This window comes from Lampetra fluviatilis, chromosome 7 (genome assembly GCF_964198595.1).
Source record: "Lampetra fluviatilis chromosome 7, kcLamFluv1.1, whole genome shotgun sequence".
Classification (NCBI taxonomy): Eukaryota; Metazoa; Chordata; class Hyperoartia; order Petromyzontiformes; family Petromyzontidae; genus Lampetra; species Lampetra fluviatilis.
The window spans coordinates 1715010-1729656 of record NC_136281.1 but is presented as its reverse complement, the minus strand read 5'-3'; the positions used below and the strand labels follow the sequence as shown (position 1 = coordinate 1729656).

Genomic DNA, 14647 nt, shown 5'->3' with positions numbered 1-14647 from the left:
TCCTGTGATGAAAAATTATATGGTACATATTTAATGACGGTAATGATGCACTGAAGCTGATCAACACTGGAGCATTTAAAACTTTTACTATTCCACCGTATGCAGGATTTATCACTGTAAAAGTAATGTTGGAGTTACTATGCAAAAAATGCAAGCGCCATAGCGTGAAACTTTACCAACAAAATAATATTTCCTCTTTTGGGAAGAGTTATTATTTGTGCTCGTGCACCACTGCCAGTGTAGTGGTTAAAGGGTGCGTGTCTGGGAAATCACAGACACTTTTATGTAACTTACGATTAATAATAAACACATAAAGAACTTTCAGGTACAGGAGAGCAAAGGTGTCATATAATGCATGATACTAAATAAGTAAATAACTTTGTATTAATTTTATAACAACATAATAAAACGACCCAGTCAACACGCAAACAATTCATTATGATCAAGATAAGTATAACCTTGTGACTATGCTGATCGTTTAGCAGAGATAGCTAATGTAGTAAAAGTTATGGAGAAACCTGACGCTATTGTTAATGGCGAGAGTACATTTGAAGGTGAAGATGATAGTGATAGTGCTGCAGGAAATGACGTAAGTTATGTTATTATTTTATTCGACCTTTAGAGTCTTAATATGGCCTCACCAAATAGATCCCTGACAGCCTTAACAGAACCCACAGTATAGTGAAGTATGGTAATAAAAAAAACACATGATTGACATTGTGCCCGTCGGTAGATTGAGAACGGCTGAGAAACATATGTTCTCAAGTTTATTTTCAGATTCTATGTAAAAATAATGCAAATGTGAAAGTCGAATTATATAATTGTTTACATAAGCGATTTCCAGAACGATAGCATCTGCTTCTGGTTAAATGGTGACTATTATTCCGCTCTGATCTGGTGATAAATATGAGGGCCCGGCACTCGCGGCTACTTTGATTGGGTGCCATTACTTTAATAAGTCTATTGGACACAGTGAGCTGGCCTGAGCCTGCCCTGATTCACACCATACACCCGCACTCATCCATCAACTCAAAGCTGAACATTATTTTGTTATGTCCAAGAAAAGAGACCACCTTCATCACGTTTCAGTGAAAACCACTGAAAATTATTTCGCAGTGTATATGTCGGTGTAATTAATTTCAATCATTCTAAAAATTTACGTGGTTCTATACCTCATCTATGAGGTGAAATGTATTGATTCAAGTTGAAGGAACCTGGTGAGCTTTGAAGCTGTTTTTCCCAGGTGTCCAGGCCATGCTGGAGTCGGCAATGGTGGACACATTCTTTCGTGGGGAAATTGTACATGTAAGAAAGCATTATTCTTTATTTGCACATGTTATATGCAACTTGTTCACGTGACCCCTGCAGCCACTGGAGGTGCTACTTTCCCCAATAATGTAAGTATTAAAAGATTCTTGAATCGTGCCTGATTGGTTGCCGTGCATTTTGTCCTGTCCTTGTGCCACTGTTCTTGTATGTCTTTGTCTCTCCTCTCTATTCTCTTCCCATTCCCCAGTGATTTTGTATTCCTAAGATGTGTGTGCGTGTTAAAGCGCTTGGAGACACTTTGTATTTTAGCGCTCGATAAATCACGATGGCCACAGCCGTTGATGCCACCGCGCCCCGCCAGCGCTTTTTACCGTCTGCCAGATCCCGCAGCCCTTACAGTATTTCATTATCTGACGTTAGCTTTTCCCTTTGGTCGCCGGACTTATGGAAATAATTGCAATGTTTTAGACGCAAAACAAAACGCAGATGCTAATTTGCGATAGCCACCGTTGTGATCGTTGTGCGTGCACAGAGTGACTGACGCTCACCCCTCTTGTCGCAGTTCTTGGTGTGGCACTTGCGAATCTGGATGGAGGGCCCCTCGCATGTGCTGCTGATGCGGTCGCAGGAGCGGCCCCTCTGCTGGGAGCCCGTGCCGCACGACACGGAGCACTCGGTCCACTCCGACCACGGGGACCAGCCCTCGCCTTTGTCGACCGCTGGGCAGGAACGCGTTCACCGCAATGAACACAACACATTAGCTTTCCGGACCTCACCTTTGCAAATCGCCAAACCAAAACGCTTTCTTCACGGTTAAACATAGCGTGGACCCCTTCACAATTTAGATGGAACATTTTTTTCGGATAATCCCCGCGGATGGTCATGTCTTGTGTTGAGTTTGAGGTTTATTAGTTCGTTTAGAAATTTGCTTTTTTAATCACTGTTGCTGAGAACAAATTCAGAGGTCCAATATGCCAAGTGCCCAACAACAATCAGCACTATTGGAAAGGTTGTAATAGATAAGAGTTAATATCTATTGAATCTACAGCAATGTGTTAGTCCACTGCAATCATGGAAATATTTTTTTTTAAACCAAACTACACTTTTTTCTTTCATTGAGCAAGGTTATACAATCTTAAGAAGAAAGACAGTGGAAGGGAATTCCAAGATGTGGACTCTTTGTTTATCGAGACAGAAATTTAGCGAATAAAAAATGCACGAACACTTTAATGGCAGTCATTAATTCGATATTCTAGAACTTTGGTTAAGCAACCAGTGCAAGGTTGTGTGGCGTACTTATGCAGGTTGGGCAACACTCTCCCTCCAGCACGACGGCATTCATGCAGGCAACAGGGGAGCAGGACAACTGGCGACACATTGTCTTGGAGTCCTACCAAGAAAAATTAAAAACAAAAATGACACAAGTTCATAATTACTGTCTTATTTGCCATGTGACCACAGGAATGCAGTACAATTTAATACACTTAACTGTGGAAAACTATATATTCTTGGGTCTTTCGATAAAGTCACGTAGATAGGTTCAAAGAAAATAATTTTAAAAATAACGGAAAACTACGACGTTTCGATCACAACATAAGCAGTCGTCTTCAGGAAAAGGGGGGGTTAGCTTCCAAGGGAAACTGTTTCTAAGGGTTTTAAATGGGCGTAGCCCAAATGTCAGCAGCCAATGATAATGTAAGTGTCCGGCAGCGAGCCCAGTGGTGGTTCGTTTTCCACCAATCAAAGGGTTGCCAGGTGAAAATTAGCATGTTAAAGAGAGATCAGCATGTTAATGGCAGATCGCAGAGCCGCAACCAAGGGGTCGGCGCGCGAAGTGACTGTGAAAGCGCAAGTTTGAAATAGGCATAAAACACAACTAACATCGGAAGGTGGTAGGATGGGAACATCATAGCCAATTAAGACATAAACTGGTTGATAACGTCCTTGCAATGATTGCTCAGTTTGTACCCATCTTTTCCGTTGAAATTGTGTCTGTGTCTATATGTATGGATGGCTTCATGAACGAATCTTTGTTGAAAGCCAGTGGGCTTGCAAAGTACCTTCGTCTTAGAGAAATCAATTTCCTGTGAGCCCACCGCATTAAAACAATGATCAGCCACGGCTGAGGTATTGGTCCGAACGTGTTTGAGATCTGCCTTATGTTCACGAACACGGTCCGAGACATGTCGCTTAGTTTCCCCAATTTATCTACTGCCACAGACACAGCTTAGTTTGTAGATGCCGGGGTATTGCATGTCAGGGATCACATCCTTCACAGATGCGATCAGATCACACATTTTATGTACTGTGTTAAATCGAACCTGGAACTTGTGACCCCTGCTATGTATGGCAAGGTGATGGTTTTGTTTGGGTCCTCAGATGGTTCTTTTTCAACTGTTGGGGTGATAGCCTTGTGGAAAACTGCTTATATTGTTTTATGCTTAGGTAAATTGTGTGGGGCTTTACGGTAATGGTGAGTTACAGTAATTGATTAAATAGAAACAGGTAAGTTGTTTAACAAATCCATGGAACACAAATGACAAATACTCCTTGAGAAACATTACAGTTCTTGTGAAAGGCTTATTAGCCAAAGTATTACAGAAATTGTCGTATCATTTGGTGCTTAGAAATAATATGTATTTTCTCGTTAATATCACAGCTCACCGAAAGAGCGCAGCAATATTTTGCACACTTGCTATTTATTGCTTAAACCCAGCTTGTTGGCCCTCAATCATATCACAAACTCATTATGCGGGCCGATATTTTACATGGAGTGCTGCTGCCAATAACATCTGGTAATTCAGTGACATGTATGTATGTTGAACGATGTATGTTGAACTTCTTTCGCACCGCACGTACTTAACAAGCCTGACTCTGCTGATGGGACCCAGAACATCAAAATCGGCCCAGGGTTTGCCTGCTTAAACAAATGGTGCTTGATATTGTTCAGGATATCCAATCGGCTGACGGAAAACACGTGTGTATGCGTATGTATATCTATTTGTATGCTGTTGAGCTTTCATAAACACCGAATTGACTTCTGCTTATATTCGATCGTACCAGTTGCATTGGTTTAAGGGATCAGACTCGGTGGGTTGAGTCCAAGGCAGCTTTGTTTATAGAACTGCTGCCAGGATGCATTCTGTGGCCTCACAGCCAGAGACAAGATGGGCACCACACCAGGCCGGCTACCACACTGACGTGTTGAATCTGACTCATCCTTAAAGAACATCGTCTACTCGTGCACTTTGTATCAAATCACGAAACATTTACTAACAAAGCATATATTTGTAGAAAATTAACGATGCATGGTTGCAAGAAAAAAAACACCTCCCGAGGATTACGAAAATGTAAAAAAAAAGCGCACACACGTTCTCCAAGGCATTTATTAACTGCAAAGGCTGCTTTTTGGACTACAGTCCAGGACCATGAGTTATAAATGAAAGAATATTTTAAAACACGTAATTTTGCATTTGTTTTTTTGGAACAATTCCCCCAATATTTTTCTGAAAAATGTACAATTCTCGCTTGAATAGCAGGATGCTGCCGTGGTGCGATGGTTATCCAGAGGTCACCGGTTTTATCTCCCGGTGCGGCAGTTGAAACAATGGATGCATTTCAAACCCCCCCCCCCCCCACCTCTATCCACCCAGCATTATCAATCGATACACCATAGTTAGTCGATCGGCAAATCACTGTTGGTGGGGTAGTGTGAAGTGACACCCATCCCTTTCAAGATGTCTGTCCATTGCGGAACATAAAATCCAATACCCTCTAGAGAAGCTCTCTAGAGCTCCCTCGAGTGCATTGCACACCAGCAGTGGTGTGAGCAAGCTATTTGCAGGGCTGTATTTATGTACGTTGGAACTTCTTTTGCACCGTATGTAGCCAATCCGTACTTGATTGGCAGCCACTGGTGACTTCACTGAAGTACTGTTTGTGGCTTCTTTGAAACCACGTGGGCATGCAGTCGCCCCACCCACCTGGCAAGTGCAGGAGAAGCAGCTGTCCACCGTCCACTCGGCGTGGTTCTCGTAGACTCGTCCATCGTGCCAGCACATGCCCTTCTCTGTGATGCCCAGGCTGCGATGCAACTTCGTATTCTCATCACTCTGCTCACCGGAAATGTACAGAGAATAATAATAATAATGATGATGAGAATCAACAATGTCATTTGTTCATTCACAATACTCGTTTTCAGGAGGGTCCTGCCTTTTAAAGGAGCGTATCATATTTGGGAGGAGAAAAGAGTGCACTGAAACAACTCACCACGCACACTCAGACGGGCCGCACAGACACGCCATAGTCATCGCCAATCTGCAATCTACCAACCTTTGCCTCGAAAGCGCTGAATTACAGGCACACGCATGCTGTAAATTGTTTGCCCCACTGTATAACGATACAAGTTTTATTTATATATTTGTCTGTGCTCAAAACGTGGAGGGGTCGACTCAGATTTCCTAAAGCATTCCAACTCACTCGTCCAGCTCTTTATTTAATAATTGTTGGTCTCTTTCCCATCTTCAGTTACAACTACGAAAGGTGTACATGCTCGCCTATGTTTTACAGCTGGGTCCCTCTGACAGAAAACTAGCCCTCTGTCTCTCTGCGATAATCTACGGTGATTTATCTATAGATTGATTAGCCCCACCATAGTAATGTGGAATTTCCACCACTTGTTCGGGAACATAAGTGGACGTGAGTATTACCCAGCATGTGTGCGACACAGCACAGACTTTCACACACCGAGAAATCTCACAAAGTTGAACGAGTGCTCATCACATTCCAAGTGTGGAAAAGTGATCCTTTCCCTGAGGCCCAAGTAATTTCTCCAGGATAATTGTGTTGGGATTGCACATATACACTTCATAACTTGAACTCTGCTGGAAGCCATCAGTATTGGCTTTGTTACATGACCAAAATTGGAATTAGAAACCCTTTTGGCGGTATTAGTAATCCTGGCCTCTTCATTGAGGCTCATATCAGCGATGTAACCAGGGTCTCTGTCACCTCAGAGATATTACTAACGCCAGGCTTTGTTTGTCCTTATCAGATGCCAAAGAAGATGATTCAGACTTTATTTAATTTAGAATAAATGATTGCAATCCTCTTCCGATTGGAATATCTGACTTTACAAGTCCTGGCTACCAGTTGTACAACATGTTCTGCCAGAGATCTGACAAACGTTTGAAAAATTGTTTCACGTGACTCCAATTCTGCCCTTGCTGCACAGGCTCATTTTAGTAGAATATATCAAAGGTCTGATTTTCATTTATAATGCTCTGAATGGTCTCAAACCTTCTTACCTGAGCTCCTGATTCTTTATGTTCTAGGTTATTTGTTATGTTGACAAGACACTCGCCTATTACGGCTGTCTTGGTTCAAAATACAAACCACGGGGGGTGGATCATTTTGCCCATCTATGTATGTCCTGATTTGAAGCTTTCGTAACTGCAGGAATCCATAAAATAAAATAAAATGTTATACCTACGTGACTTTACCGAAAGAACCAAAGAGTATGTATGTCCTGTGTCGAAGGTCTATTGCTCAAAACGTCGTCGTTCTATAAATATATTTTTAGGCAGTGTTGTTGATGAACGTGTTGATTTTTTGTTAATCATGTTTTCAAACGGCACAAAAAGAGACAATTAACAATAGCACATAGCATATCCAACTCGCTGAACGGTTTGATTTGTGAAAATCTAAAGAATACGACGTCATAGTTATACATGTAAATAACTTGATGTTTTTTTTACAGAACAAACAAGGCCTATTACTCGAGTTGGAAGAGTGAATGGAGAGTAGACGCAGGATGCGATGTGCCATACCAGATTCTGGATGCCATCCACAAGGTTGCTCACGATGACGCGGAGTCCCTTCATCTCGGAGAACATGTGTGTAACATCCTTGCAAGAGTAGTCACAGTAGCCAGCTGGCTCCAACGTCTTGCCCATCTTCTGGCCCAAGATGTTATTGACAATGGCAGAACTCGTGCTCTCAAGTCCAGCCTGTTCCAAGGGAGCAAGGACCAGGCCATCTGGGAGAACATAAAGCAGTGGGGAATGTCCTCTGTGAAAAACCCGCCACAGCAAGAAGCCAAATCGCTGACCTCAAACCGTATCGCATGACAAGTTTCGCTCATATCTCTTCCTGTAAGAAACATCATAATTGTATCACATATTATGCAATGAAACTCCCCGTCTGCAACTCTGTTCTGAGCAAATCCTCGAGATCCGTGGGTACGACTCGATAAATGACAACCGTTATCTGCAAATTTATTTTTCACCATTTGTGAATAATCACAGTTTAGAGGAGTAACACAGAAGTGATCACAGTGGGAGTTAACTTCATCTTGTTATGCGCGGGGTCCACGGATAAGAAGACTCCATACGGGGTTGATTTTGATTATTATATGCAGATCTCCTAAAATCTACTGACCGCCTACACTCCTGGGTAAACAAGCATTGGAATAATTATTTAAACACCATTGTAACTCATTGTGGATAATTAATTGGCATGTATTCAATAACACGGCCCTATTACAATTGTGCAGTTTGGTGCAACTTGCTCAACAAATGGTTTTGCACCTCCTGGGGCCCAAATTCTCGTTGCGTTTTCGTCTGTCGTTTCGCTACTTTCTGTACTGGAAATTTCTCACCTTTCCTTACGAGTTTATAGGGTGGAGATTCCTTTGGAGGTTTCTGAGAAATTCTACTGAGTGTTTGATTTTTTATGTTTATTCCACAGGTCTGGCCACACTACGGTTTGCACAGCAGGGAGCCGTCCCCCATAGCTGATCTGTACGCCACATTTGTTTTGCCGCTCTGTCCTTGCCAAATCTCCAATGGTTTGTGTGGCCCTCGGGGGTCCGAGAATGCTCAGCTGAAACTCTTACTTTCCACGCATTCGTTGAAATAAAGTGGGGCAAAATTTCACGGTGGCTTAGTCTCGGTTAGCACGGTTGGCTAGGTACGTTGCGAAAGAAGTTCAACGTAAATACATGTAAATAGAGGCCTGCTAGTGATTTTGCAGGAATTTGTAACGTTCAATGGAATGGTATACCAAAACAATCTGTCACATCAGCACAAATATTGTATACCTTCACTCACAGAAAGAAATGGATATATTGATGAGCTCAAATGTCAAAGGTTTACATTTTTATATAATTAGAACATGAGGTAATATTTCAGTCAAGGTGTGCTTAAAGCATGTGCTTTGGCAATCTAGAGCCAGTGCTGGAACTTGCATATTCCTGTGGTATTCATGGAACAATAAAGTACGGTATTTAACATTATTCCATCTCTGACATCAGCTAAACGGGGATAAATGTAACTGTAAGTAGAAAGTTAGGACGTATAAACCACACACCTCGTCCTCGAACACAGAGAGCAAAACAGAATTTCTCAAACAAAGTATGTGCTCATTATCGGTTGCTAGTTCTCAACAGTTTATTTGGTGATAACTTTTGAGACCAGAATAGTCCTTTTTTCAAGAGTGATCTGGGCTTGATGTGAGTTCCAATAGGTGATTGGAAGTCTGATGTTGTGATCATAGGCAGAGTTGACTTCTATATTTGGAGGGGTGGGGGGGAGGGTTCGCTTTGTCCCTCACATTAGGAATCGCGGGTGCATATAAATAATGTATGTTTAATCGTAATTGTAAACTATTGAAAATAAATTCATAAAGGTGTCCAGTTTGGGAGTAGGGGGAGCCGTGCCACCCATGGTTGTGATAATGAGATACCGCTTGAGACTTGCAACATTAAAACTGCAATATTTCTGTGACATTTAGATGCAGGTTTAACTGAAAATACCTTTACTTTTTACAATATGTATCACGTGCTATGTACGCAATGATGCTTTTATTACAACGGGATCACTCAAGTAAAACACGAAAATAAATAAGGAAGGCAATTTAATTTCAACAGAAACCTAAATGACCCTGTTAACATGATTAGTATTTTGTAATGGCCTTTTAAAAAGTCACGGCTGTCGCTTTGCGGACGTAGAGGACGTGTCCTTGGCATGCTTGCTGCACAAAAAGTAAACAATAGAAATAAACAATGACAGTGGCTATGTTTGATTCACTCTTTGGCGGTGACCTCCCGAGCCAACGAACCTTCAACCCCCAGCCCCAACTAACTCCATCCAATCCCGACCTCCATCCCGTGGCGCCGCTTAATCCAGCATCTGTGCCACTTCCTCCACCTCCTTGTTCATTTTTTGATTAGAATACCACTTTTGGAGCTTGCAACACTAACGTTGATGGTGGTTAAGGGCTTTGCAATTCATATCTCTCTTGGTTGTGTGAAGTGAGTAAGCATCTGTGTGGTGTCTGTACGTATACACGGCGTGTTTTTGGTGTAAAAGATTTCTGATACAAAAAAAATGCATTTATACCATACACAGTTCATATCAAATTCCCACCTAAATGTTGACGCCATTTATATTTCTGGTCCTTTAGAAACATATGTTTAGACAGGTACGTTTGCATTGTTGTTGTTGTTATAATTAGCAGTGATTATTTGGGACGGATATGAGGTAGCATGATGGCAGTTCTGGACAGTTCAATTTATACTTTTATATGCTAAACATCCCGTGGCAGTAGACATACCACAGTCTTAAACCCTTCTGGAAGAGTTTAATATTGAGTTGAATAATTGTATATACAAATGGATATACGTCATTTTACCAACATTTATAACACAACACAGTCTGTGTTGGTAATGTCACCACATTTGTTGTCTCGCGTGCTTTCTTACAGCGGACATCAAAATGAGAAGACCATATTTCATTACAAGGATAAAGGTGCAGCCCTGCAATTTTTTGCTCATTGTACTGCTGGTGGAAGTGTTCCCCACTCTAGGGAGCTCAAGTGAGCTTCTCCAGAGGGTATCGTATTTGGCTGACTCTTCCATGCTGGCCAGACATTTTGGAAAACGTGCGAGCATCCACACTTTAGCCGACCACATGCGGACTGCCGATCAACGGTCTCGTAACCGTTTGTAGAGGCGGGGGAATTTAAGAAATGTGTGTCCATTGTTTAACCAACCACGCCGGAAGATCGAACCGGTAACCTCTGGTTTGCAAGTGCAGTGTGCTCACCACGCTGGAAGCATTCCAGTTAATACCAAACGATGAATGTTTTCTCGCATGCTTTGGTACACAACAAGTTCTCATGCTAATCTGGACACTCCTATAGAGCCACGCCTCACGGATGTAGCTTTTACATAATACCCAGACCTTCAAGAGATTATCCACTTTCACCGCTTTAAAAAAGGGACCACGCGGCATTTGCACACACGCACCGACGAGCAAATGGGAAACAAATGTAAAACATGCGCCCCTCTCTCCACGTTGCGCGCTCTCACCGGGCTGGGCAGCGAGTGGACATCCTCTGTTGCGGAGAAGCTCCTCCACGGCCATGCCAAAGATGAAGTGCATGTTCTGAAGCGAGCCCTGAACACACAGAGGCACGGAAAGGTGTCACTTGCAAACTCGCAGCCAGGGCTTCAGTTCGCAAACGAACCCTCCTTTATTTCCACATTTATTTAATAAGATATACACGGGTTGATGGATCACACAAAATTTTGTGAAGCTCTCTTCCCATAGGCGTCGATGTACCAAACCTTGGCTTTCCAGGAGAAAGCAGAAGAAAGCGCTACATGAAATGTAAACACCACCTGTTCCATCTGTATGGGATCGAGTGTTGCCCCCTCACACACATGGGTGGCTTTCAGGTGCTGTGGTTTCCTCCCACATGTAAACACTAATTAATTGGCTGACAGCACCTTAATATGTAGAGAACTGCGAGAGCTTGGGGGGAATTTGGTGCCGGCTCACCCCCTGGCTACTGCTGCCACCGTACCGCTTGATTGTGGCTCCTCAAGCCTCTGAATCGTCCTCTCTCTCTACTCAATAAGTGTACAAATACGCTGTTACGGTGCATTAGAAGGTGAAATTATCATGATAATTGTGACAATTATTTATTCTGACTCGATATTTTCCCTGTACGCTACTATGCTGGCTTGAAAAAGAGATTCTTGGCATAAGGCATTGCCATGAGAGTACAAGGTGCATCTATCCCTAATCATCCCATATTATTGTATCCAATATCCATGTAATCGTAAACAGAGGTTTATAAACATTAGATGCCTGGACGTCGAATTTGGATGGAGTGTGCCAAAAAAATTCTCAGAACAACGTTCTTGACTATCCCAGCTGAAATTAATCAAAACCAGAATCTTTGTTTATCCTGGAAAAAAACGATGACTTATGACGCTCTTTTCACAGATGTCTAGTGCTCACTGCTTGCACACACGCAATACATTTCACTTTCGTCTGCACTAAAAACGTGCGGATGTATTACTGTTATAAGAGGAAACAATTTGGCACGTGTTCGTTTAAAACGACTTCCCTGCTGAATGAAAACCTCTCAATGCCGTGGAGTGGTGGCTCTCACCTAACTCTGATTTCACTATGAACCCTGCGAGTGATTTCTGAACTGATCCTGGATACCCCCCTTCACTAACCCTCCCTGACTAACGTGGTGAAGTATGGTCAAACAACTCCCATGACATGCAGTTGTGCGAATACCTTCGTCCAGCAGTGGATTGACGAATGAACACATCGCAGATATTTATCAAGCGCACAGTCTTGCAAATGAGTAATGTAAAGTATTCCTTCACTTTATAAGAAAACGCCGACGTGATTGTGCGAAAGCACCACAAAATGCAGTATTTCGCCACGCATCACTCGTAACAAAGGGTCCACCAAGTGGAACTTCCAAGATAATCGGCATCGCAGCAGGGAGTTCATCAGACCTCAAAGGGAGGCGTTGGTTGTGTGGCTCACCTTGAAGTCGTCATCCTTGACCATGCCCTTGGCGATGTAGAGACGGCTCTGCGGGCCGGACAGCTGCTCGTAGAAGGGGCCCTCCAGGATGATGTTCTCGACGAGGTCGCAGCCGATGAAGAGCCTGGCGTGCTCGCCGCTCACGTGCAGCGTCAGGTTCTGCCAGTCGCCGTTGGCCAGGTCTACGTCCTCAAACGAGACGACGCTTTGCATGCCCTCCACGGAGTAGGCGAGGTCCAGGGTGTTGGCGATCCCGTTGGAGACGATCTGAAAGCGGCGCGCCGACGAGGCCCCGTCCTGCGTCTGGACGCTCACGAGGGCGCCGCGGGTGCGCGCGTCCTGCTGGATGGAGGCGACGAACACGAAGCCCTCCTCGTCCCGCATGAGCGCCAGCAGGCGCTGCAGCTGCTTGTCCGAGGCAGCGGGGATGCGCTCGGGGCGCACCACGCGGTAAGCGGAGCTGTCCGGGTCGGGGCCCCGCACCAGCCGCACGCCGCTGTTCCTGCGGTTGAGCTTGCTGATCTCGAACAGGTCAAAGACGGGGTTCTCCTCCGTGCCCAGGTCTGTATCGTCGGCATCGCGATCACCGTCGTTAGTCAACTTCATCAACGACATCATCAGCAGCAGCAGCATTGCTATCATCGTCTACCCTAGCCACCCTTGCAAACGATACGTTACATTTGAAGGGATGATTATTATCCGGGTAAAAATACTTTCATACGTTAAACCAAACAATGAGATCACAATAATCGACAAATGATAACTCATTCCGCATGAAAACATATGGAAAAAACACTATTCCCTGCATTCTATCCACATATAAACACAAAAGTTTGATCCGTAATATATTGGTCGCGAAAACCTACGTGTTAAATTGACTAAAGTTTGAGTTCGTCAGCCTATCTATATAGCTAGTGGCTTTCCAGACATTTGCGGAGCGCACTTTGTTAGAATTGCAACGTGGAAACAATTTTGTGGAATGTGAACCAAGTAACGGAATCGTCTCGTGTCCGTTCAAGATATCGTGAAGAGCGCGACCGCCACTCACCTGAGCCGTGCATCACGGGGAAAAATGCTACGAAAAGGGTCAGGAATGCCCATCTCTTCTGCCGCATGGCGTCCCCTGGAGGTTTGCGGTCTATTCCCGGAAGGCACACGGAATGGGAAAAAAACGAAACACATTATTTGGTGACGCGTCGGCAGTGGTATGCAAGCACAACAAGGACAACAACTTATACACTCAACACATTCAACAAGAACACTGTTGCTCTTGAATGACAATATGTGACGTTTCGGGTAACGGCCCTTCTTCACAGCACATTGACAGTTAGAATGAATAAGAGTTGAAGACAGCATCATCATCATCATAGCGTCAAGTATGCTCAAATTACCCCTCTCACGACTCAAACACAGCTCAAATATACAGCGGTCAGCGTGTACTGCAAATATTCAAGCCGTGCTCAATGCAATCCGCGCTCAAGAATGTAGCGCGCTCTTCCTTCCGACATCAGCCACTGGAGCTATGCACTTTTAAATCATCTATAGATTGAAAACTCACGCGTTAAGAACCGCAATTGGTGTATTTAGTCTGTTGTCCTTCCCACGCACCTCCGATTACCACGGTTGGCTACGAACGGTGCGAAAGAAGCCCCAACAACGACCATGCTACGTACGGCGGACGAGTTGAGCTTTTGCAAAAATCAAAAGTCCCATCCCTACCTCGCGGCAGTGCCGACGCTGCAACGCGCGTTCCTGGAGCCGAGACCCACTCGCGAACGTCGTTCCTCGTGAAGCCCCCTCCGCAAACCACCCCCCTGAGCCGCTTCAAACTGCGCGAGTTTGAAGTCGACACCGAACTTCCAATTCTCAACTAGCGAGTGCCGGGTGGAACTCGCGCGTGTGCGAGCGAGCGAGCTGCAGATTCCTCTCGCCGGAGCCTCCTCCCTCTCCGCCTTTTATAGACTCGACGCGCCTCGCCGAGGGAAGAAGACCCCCCCCACCGCCGCCGCCACTCTCCACCCCCCCCCACCGCGTGTTGTTCCAGCGCGTGGAATCCGGGGCGCGTCATAACACAGCCAGGCAGCAGCAGCAGTAGCAGCAGGGAGGTCTGTCTGGAGGGCACAAGGGGGGGGGGGGGTAGTGGGGAATTCTCACCTGGTTGGTGTGGGGTGGGGATGCCTTAGGCAGGGCGCTCACTGTGAGTGGGGTTCACATTGACGAGGGTCGCTCCGTGTGTGGGTGTGCTTACTGGGGGGGGGGGTCACTGGGAGGGTCATTGTGAGGGGCCGGGGGGGGGGCTTACTGTGGGGGGTCGGTGAGGCTACTCTGGGTCATCATCATCATCACGATCCATGGGCAGATGGCCTCTTGGTGTCCACTGCACATTTCGCGATGTATTTCCACTTGCCTCTGTCTTGTGCCAATATGCTCAAGTAGTGAAAATCTTTCTGCCACCAATCTCTTGAGTGTGGGGGGGTGACAATTTGAGGACGGGTAATGACTGTGGAGTGGTGAGTGGGGTCACT

General features: G+C 44.7%; 1 protein-coding gene across 1 annotated transcript in view; it reads right to left on the bottom strand.

Moving 5' to 3' along the window:
• LOC144933399 (thrombospondin-1-like) overlaps positions 1 to 14048 on the bottom strand; it is a 51886-nt gene extending 37838 nt beyond the window's left edge. The window contains exons 1-8 of the mRNA XM_078858118.1: positions 13842 to 14048; positions 13171 to 13260; positions 12123 to 12685; positions 10640 to 10727; positions 7098 to 7306; positions 5253 to 5381; positions 2566 to 2659; positions 1818 to 1988 (exon numbers count right to left, since the gene is read on the bottom strand). Coding sequence (XP_078714244.1) covers positions 1818 to 1988; positions 2566 to 2659; positions 5253 to 5381; positions 7098 to 7306; positions 10640 to 10727; positions 12123 to 12685; positions 13171 to 13237 — 1321 coding nt within the window. The 5' untranslated portion in view covers positions 13238 to 13260; positions 13842 to 14048. The remainder of the gene's footprint in view (positions 1 to 1817; positions 1989 to 2565; positions 2660 to 5252; positions 5382 to 7097; positions 7307 to 10639; positions 10728 to 12122; positions 12686 to 13170; positions 13261 to 13841) is intronic.
• Between the last annotated feature and the right edge of the window lie 599 nt (positions 14049 to 14647).